Below are 8,513 nucleotides of genomic sequence, written 5' to 3' on the forward strand. Positions count from 1 at the left end.
TATTCTTCATCCTTTGAAATGTTCTAAACTCAAACTTTCATCATATCACCAAAATCTCAAACATACACTGATATATTTTGAATAGCATAAATACCCTCAAGCAAACATCTGCATCTCTTTGTTACAATACAGAAGCAAAAGTAATTGGAGGCAAATCTATTGGAATTCATTGGTCTAGGAGACAATGTTACACTAGTGCAATTGTAAACACAAGCATGTTTCTGTTGTAAGACCGTGAGAGAGAAAACTTCTGGGCCAAAAGAAATCTTTGAGAGCAAGGACCTCTATTGGTTAGAAGGAAGACTGCAACAGCATCGACTCCATTCCTCAGATGAGTAGCACATGATTGAGGCCTATGGTAAAAAGGAATAAAAATAAAAATGTACAAACTTGCTATACATGTGAAATACATTGAAACCATTATCACAAGAAGACATTTTACCCACAAATAGAAAAGGCTAGAATTCAGTCAGTCACGGGTATTTGAGGAACAATAACCTCCCGTGACAGGAATGGAAGTGTCCAAGGTCCAAGTTTCCAGGTGTAAAGAGTAATTGAATTCCTTCATTCAAAGACAGACACGTCAAATGTTCAAATCCCACACAATCACATCAGCTCTCACTGCTTTGGGGAAAAAAAACACCACACACAATGAAACACAAGGACCACTCAAGTCATACAGTCACACGTTAATAAAACAACCTAAAAGGGGGGAATCAAGTAAAATGTGTTTGGTGCAAACTGGTCCAGTGCTGGAATGAACCCTGATTAGCTGTGCTGCATTCCTGACCGTCTATGATTAGAATTACACCAGCTTAATACTGGCTCTTTTGAATGGACGCTGTGCCAAGTGTCTAGCAACCATTTCAGAGCAGTGATATGGAACCAGCAATCAGCGCTCATCATTTTGCGAAGCCTTCTGGTCTTCTACTGTTACACCAAGTCTTTCATGGCCACATAGATTAATGTCTGTGTTTCTGTATTGCTGAAATGTACATAGTTCAAAAGTCTTGCTTTTTACCGTCCATTTTATGAATGGATTCTACAAGCACATAATCAATTTAAGTCCATTATAAAACATTTACAGCATGTGCATAACTGAACTTATTTGTCGCGACTGTAATCCCTCTGTTTGTGCCATTGTCTAGCAGAGGACTTCGTTTTTCTATGGTCTTGTGCATTCATTGGAAACAGTAGACGACTGTATATCTGTACAGCTGGGGGTAAATGCAACTGAATTCAGTTGACATCCAAATGTAACAGCACTAGTTGAATTTATGCATCAGTTTTCTCACTAAATTGGCTGCATTTAAATTTTTATTTTCACAACTTGGAGAAACTACCACATTCTGTTATCTGGTTCTCTTTTCACAATACATGGGCTGCCTAGAACCAAGCGGACCCGGCTCGGGTAATTCTTGTCAGTTTGGTCATTTTTCCAGCACAGAGCTTGAGTGGATATGAATCTAGGCTAGCACAACACAGTGCAATTAGCATGAAGCACCTTCGCTTTTTGGAGATATCAGACTGGAACAGCAATTAGCTGTCTGCTTGTTGGAAATACACCTATTGTCCACATTTAGGAAACAGCTTTCTGTTTGGGAATTGGAAACAACAGCCCACAATCCTTTGCTTTCACTTCATGCCTCAGACCCCTCCTGGTAAACAATCATTTAATTCAAATGGGGACACAAATTGCTGCATGTAAAAGCAATGTACTGCTCTGTTCTGGCATCTACCAGCCAGAGCCCAGGTATGTATTTATTGTCCAATCCAAACAGTAGACTACCAAAGCCAGCTATCTAGATGCTGGACACAGTAACAGGACTGCTCTAGGATGGCCGACAGCTCCCCGTAGCTCTCTTCTCTCCAGGTGGGGAGGAGTCTCTCATTGTTGAGGGCCTGGAGCTTCGGCGTCCCCTCCCGGAGGACATGGTAGAGGCACGGCCACCGGCTCTGGATCCTCAGCCTGGTCCTCCTGTCCAGCGTGATACCGCGGACGATCTTCTTGGCCCGGAGCTCGCGCAACGCGGGCAGGTTCAGGCAGGAGAAGACCAGGCCTCGGCTGGGCGACACATCCAGGAACTCCAGGGACTGAGACTCCAGAGTGTAGGAGATGCCGAGGTTCCTCAGCGGCACCAGGATGTGTAAAGTCAGAGACTTCAAGTTGGGCAGGGATTTGGTGAGGGTCTGCAGCGTTGAGGGAGTCACTCCCTTGAAGACCCAGAAGTACTTGAGCTCGAGGACTCGGAGGTGCTGGAACTGGGTGAGCAGCGACACGGAGACGTCAGACCAGTCGAAATGCAGCCGCATCTTGGAGATGCGAGGGCAGCTGTGGGTGAGCTTGGTGAGCAGCTCCTGGAAACTGGCCACCTGTCAAATCAATCAAACCGTTAAACCATCTCCCTATCGATTTGTCTATATAACAAATGACATACACTAGCAGAGATTAGACAGCCTTCCATATCCTCACAGAGGCAATTAAAACATAATCACAATCAGACATATTGATCAGGTAAAAACGGGCAAGGCCTTAAGATTTTTATGTGAAAATCCACCCATCATATCAGCGTAATTCACAAAGTGGGGCTGGGACAGAGAAAAGTGTCCCATCCTCATTAATTGAGATGCCATAAATCCACCCTACTGAAATTCTGGTGTCAGATATGGTCACTTCTCCACACACAGGATGTGACAAATCTAAACATTAAAGTAAAATCCAAAGTGTCTCCTAAACAGCAGTGAGCAGCGCTCCGTCCAGAGAAAGCTGGACTCACCAACATTAGGCTAGATCTTTCTCCTCTCTTGTCTCTTTGGTATCTTTGGTATAAAGTAGGGCTGCCCCCTAATAGTCGACCAAACGTTAGTCGATGAGAAGAGTCTTAGTCGACCAAGTTTTCATTGGTCAGTTAGTCGCAGGGAAACCCCCCCCCCCCAAAAAAAAACCCCTCAAACTCCATTCGGGAGCTGCGCCTTGTCGTGAAAAAGTTATTAGACCAGGGTTGCACTTGGCGGGTGTATTGCTGGGGACCCAAGGACGTGCAGTGTCGGATTTGGTGCAATTTGGACATGCGACACGTTCAATATTAATAAACTTTGAATAAACAAGCGGACGGCGCTCTGTGCAACAGCGGGGCTCAAAGCAAGCGACTGATAGCCTACGCCTATTGTGTGTTTTTTTTGGGTGAACCAGAGTGTATTTCACCGGTGTTTCTGACAGCGAGAAGCCGCGACTTGGGTGTGTTTTTTAAAAAAAAAAACCATTTAAATAATTAAATTATTAATATCATAAACGCGCGACGACTAGTCGACTAATGGCTTGAACTAACGACTACTAGTCGACTAGGAAAATCTTTGGTCGGGGGCAGCCCTAGTATAAAGCACCACAGACTGGCCAGGTTGGTAAACATGAGCGTGCTGTGTGCAGTTTACTGACCTCACCTTACAGGATTTCTGGGTATTGAAGTTCATATTTTTGCTGCCATTTGGAGCCGCCAACGTGCAAAGTTGCCCAGTACAGCTTTAAAAAACCCTGACAAAACAGGCTACCTGATCCATCTTGGTAATGCTGTCCTGGTGGGAGCTGGAACTGGAGTGCACTCTGAGATCCAGGGGCTCCAGGAGTGTAAAGGTCCAGTTGAGGTCCAGGTGGCTGAGGTCTCGGCAGTGGACGTTATCCAGCAGGTGGCTGAGCAGCTCGCCCCACTTGTTGCAGCGATCCCCTAGGTCGAAGCTGGCCTTCATGGTGAGCAGGCTGGCCCGGCGGGAGACGAGGTGGTGGGTGTAATGGTGGACCCAGGCTTTCCATCGCTCGAACTCCCGGTTGGAAACGAGCAGCCCCTCCTGACCTAGATGGAAGACGCCGCGGCGGGAATAGTCGGCCACCCGCCACAGCTTCCACGAGCGGACGAGGCAGCTCCAACTAGAGCAAACCAGGGCGCAGCTGCACTTGTCCACCTCATTCAGGAAGGACAGGACATGCAGCTGGCACTCCACTGGCAGGAAGTTGAAAGGGAAGAAGTCGTCCACTGCTTTCCTGCGGCTGCTTACAGGAACCAGGGGCCTCTTCCGTGGTGACATGATCAGAGATGGGCAAATAATGTTGGTGGTCATTGGTGGAGGTCAGATTCTCCACCGGGAAGTCTTGTGGTCTGGCTTTGCCATAAATATCTCTGGCCTGGTGGAGTCTTGGGTTAGAAAGAAGAAAAAAAAGAGATGGAAAATGTGTCTATAATGTAGACTTAAGGACTATACCGACTTTGGGGAAGTTGGCCCATTGGTCAATTTACCCTTTATGTGACGAGGATTGCCAAAAAAAAAAAACGCCACCAATTATGGATTACTAAAAGGCAGAGGTGGGGACTCGACTTGAGTCACATGACTTGGACTTGAGTCGGACTGGAATCACAATTTTAATTGCTTGAGACTTGATGCATGAAGAGAATACTTGAGAGTTGACTTCACTTGGGTTCTGGTGACTTGGGACTTGACTCTAAAGTCTTGACAAAAGATCTTGTGTTTATGTAAATGACTTAGATTGAAAGTGATGGGATTTGTTCCAGCAGACGACTGAATTTAAATTCTGTTTTCTGAATTTGTATGGAATGATTGAATTTATTGAAGTTGAAACTGATTATAGAAATCAAACTCATGATGCTCTTACCAAGTTCTTGTCCTATTAAAACCATATTGCATTGAAAAGTTTTTTGTTTTCTTTAATATATTAAATTGATACTGGATTGATTTGTTCTGACTTGACTGGTGTTCTACATTTAGACTTGGGACTTGACCTGGGACTCGAGCAAAGTTGACTTGATCACATCTCTGCTAAAAGGTCAATCTTCTTACGTCAGACAAAGCAAGTTAAAGCACTTAACGTACTGTATGCTAATGTTAGATATCTACCAGAGACACAAGAGATGATTTTGGTGGTACTCCTAACATGTAAAAGATATGATGAAAAACCAGCTAATTTCCCCAAAAGTCGATGTAGTCCTTCAACACATCCTGCTGGACAACACAAAGTATGTTATGTGTGTATATACAGTATACACGTCTCTTCACTTTTACCAAGACATTCTAATAAAGTCGCGAAGTGATACAGGTGGTTAGCCAACACATCAGTTTACAAACGTAGGTCCTTTGATCTGACATTCTGTTTTGTTGGTGACAGTTAGCTGACTGTAAGCTTGTGTCAAAATAATGGATGCAGGTCTCTTAGCTGCTAGCTACATTATCTGGACTAGCTGATTGTGTTACGCCATTGTTCAGAGATAAGAAACGTATCGTTACCTTTTGGTCGAACAAGCTGACGTCCCGTCGCTAGTTAAAAAACTAACCTAATGCTACTAGGTAGCACAGAGAGGAGACACGGCAGCTTAAAATTAAAATGAATTTCTTTGTATTATTGTGAATTTAACACACTCAGCTTTATATAAAAACGTACTAAAACATATAGTCACTTAGACAAAACCAAAGTACAAAATGAAAAGTGGATATATAATCTAGCAGCTAGGCCAGCTAGCTAGCTAACAGCTGAGCTCTGTTGTTGTTTTTGTTTGGGCTCGCTGATGATGGCGTCATCAACATGCGCTGTACCGCACGTTTTGTAGTCCGACGTAACACCGCCGGGCGGAGTTTCGTCGTTTCCAAAATGAGCGTTTCTGGATGTATTTTTTCTTTTTTAGAATAATGGTTCATACGGCGATGCAAATCATAAACTGCATTGCAAATCAAAACATACGCCATAAGACATGACGCTGCCTCAAAAATATGATTTGAAGTGGATATTGCAATAGTGAAGAAGCGTCAGTGCCCCCTGCTGGTTGCATTTAAAACTCCAAGACAAAACACTGAGACGACAATAAGACGACGTTGGAGTTTACCAACTAGTACCATAATGATGCTGCTGCTCATGATGATGATGATGATGATTATTATTATTATTATTATTATTATTATTGGTAGAAGTAATGGCAGTAGCAGTAGTAATGATATATATCCTAGGTGACTAGTAGTGGAAATATCTAACGAGACAGATTTACGTATATAATGTAAATTAACATATTTTCTTCATATTCCTATTGTCTCTCTCATTTGTATGTATTGAATATATGTCGATATTTTTTAAAACATTCACTTATGCTATATGTTTCACATTTTTGGCATATGTTCATATTATGCATATTTTCATTCAAAATTTCTTTGTCTCAGTATCTATTGCTGTATTTTGAACGCCCTCATAATAGTGTAATTTTATATATATATACATATATATATATGTATATATATATTCATTTCCACTTCATATGTTCCTGACACTATGGAATTGCCCGATGCATCATGTTAAATACCCCGATTTGTATCTGAATCATTTTCTATCTTTTCTACTTTGACTGAAATGAATAGCAGCGTATCAGATTTCACAAGTAGGTGGCGCTGTCTGCATATCAATGCCATAGACAGGTTATGTGAAAGTAGGCTTGTAACCGCTTGTAACACTTCGAGAACAAAACAGTTATCACAGTCAGGGCGTCAATTGCATCTAATATCATTTGCCACCGAAAACTACGAATCCCACTTATATAAATTTAGTCAGTGTGATAAATTATTAGATGTATGTCACCAAACTATCATCTTAGAGGGAACTTTGCCCATGAATGCTCCTCTGGTGTGATTTATTTTCAGAGATATGACTTCCAAATAGACTTTATTATTATAATCATATAGTTATAATGATATTATAATGATATAAGGACTCCCTTAAGATTGAAGTCATCGTATATCGCCCATGAAATATCACATCGGGGAGTAGAGTCTCACCCGAGGCTGTATTGTGACACAGAGTGACTTTTGAGAAAAAAGAAAACGTCATATACACTCTGGATAGGCCACTGACAGTAACTGACCGAAAATAACCTACAAATGACAAGTATGAAAAAAATCATGTCCCTCAGGCTCCCTTTTTTTTTTTTTTTTTTTTTTGGCTGAATGTGCGAAGCCAGCCAAGCTTATAAAGACATTTTATAATGACCAGATTGAAATAGAATAGAATAGAATAGAATAGAATTGACTAGACTAGAATAGCATAGAATAGAATAGAATAGAATAGGAAAAGCTCATATTTTCCTTGAAACAACAGAATTTGATGTAGGCTTGCCCACCATTACCCTCTAATAAATAGCCTAGCTATGTTCTGCCGTAGAATAGAATAGAATAGAATAGAATAGAATAGAATAGAATAGAAGCCGTCCTCTATGGATTTTCTGGCCAAGCCTAGGTGACGGAATGTGAGGGTAGAAATGTGCCAGATGTTTATGCTGCCTTCACTGACTCCTCGGATAATCCTGCTTCTGATATTCAGAAGTTATAGATACGACTTGTCCCGCAATCAACTGGCTTTGGTCAGAAAATAACAAAATGGACACGGTTTCGTTTATAAATCAGTTTAGATAGTAGCTCTGATATATGCATTTATTAATCAGAAGACAATTTATAAAGCAACAGTTTTGCTGCAGCAGCGGTATGAAGAGGAGAAAATGCACGTCAGACTTGTAATTCATTCTTTAATTAATTTCTCAAAAACAACATGCGTGACAAGTCGCACAAAGACTGAAAATACAAACATACAACAATAATTAATATTTCATAGAAACAACATAAAATACATCACTTCTACTAGTAATTGTTGACACAACTTTTATGGTCTAACCCTAACCCTAACCCTCTAAACATCACATCTCGGCAACTCAGGTATCAGGAAAAATTCCCACTTCATACATTGGAGAATTCTTTTGACAAAATTTCACATGCATAAATGTAAATACACCAACAGCAAATTGTTTTTGCCAAAGAATGTGAGCAGTGCACTGTCATTATTAATACCTCAAACAATGACAATGCTGTGAAAACTGTAAACATTTGTAATCTACAAAATGTTTGTATAATAAATATACACATACTCTACCATAGATATTTAAATAAGATCATCTAAGGTTTCTAGCCCTATTTTTTTTTAACCTCCTGTTGCCTTTCCTTTTTGTGTGGATTTGTTTTTTTTCTATATACTTGATGTATAGCCTACTTGTGCCAACACTACTACTACTACTACTACTACTACTACTACTACTACTACTAATAATAATAATAATAATAATAACTTAATAATAATAATTAACGCTTTCCCAGTTTTATATACCACTTTGTTTTTTTATTTATGTGTAGCTGAAATAGAAATCCCTATATTTTCCACAGCACATGAAGGCGGCATCAGGTTTGTTTCGGTTCCTGCTGGGCTGTGTCTGGGCCAGCCAATGGGGAGAGAGAAAGGGTGCGGACGTGTGACGTGATATCGACCCGACCCCCCCTAACCCCACCCCGCCCATCCTCTCCGTAAATCGGCGCGTCGCTCTTATTTTATTCATTCGCTGCCAGTGAACGGTCCTCCCTCTAGCTTGTCTACGTTATCTCTCAGTACAGAGCGCGTTCTCACCTTCGAACAATAAAAAAAGAAA

General features: G+C 41.3%; 1 protein-coding gene across 1 annotated transcript; it reads right to left on the reverse strand.

Annotated features, from left to right (window-relative positions):
- LOC139916509 (uncharacterized) lies at positions 1-5,547 on the reverse strand. Its single transcript, XM_071905420.2, has 3 exons — positions 5,293-5,547; positions 3,550-4,187; positions 1-2,373 (listed from the first exon to the last, which is right to left on the reverse strand). The coding sequence occupies exons 2-3, from the start codon at positions 4,111-4,113 to the stop codon at positions 1,786-1,788; spliced, it is 1,152 nt and encodes a 383-aa protein (XP_071761521.1). The 5' UTR covers positions 4,114-4,187; positions 5,293-5,547; the 3' UTR covers positions 1-1,785.
- Positions 5,548-8,513: the final 2,966 nt, after the last annotated feature.

This window comes from Centroberyx gerrardi, chromosome 4, assembly GCF_048128805.1.
Source record: "Centroberyx gerrardi isolate f3 chromosome 4, fCenGer3.hap1.cur.20231027, whole genome shotgun sequence".
In the NCBI taxonomy this organism is placed as follows: domain Eukaryota; kingdom Metazoa; phylum Chordata; class Actinopteri; order Beryciformes; family Berycidae; genus Centroberyx; species Centroberyx gerrardi.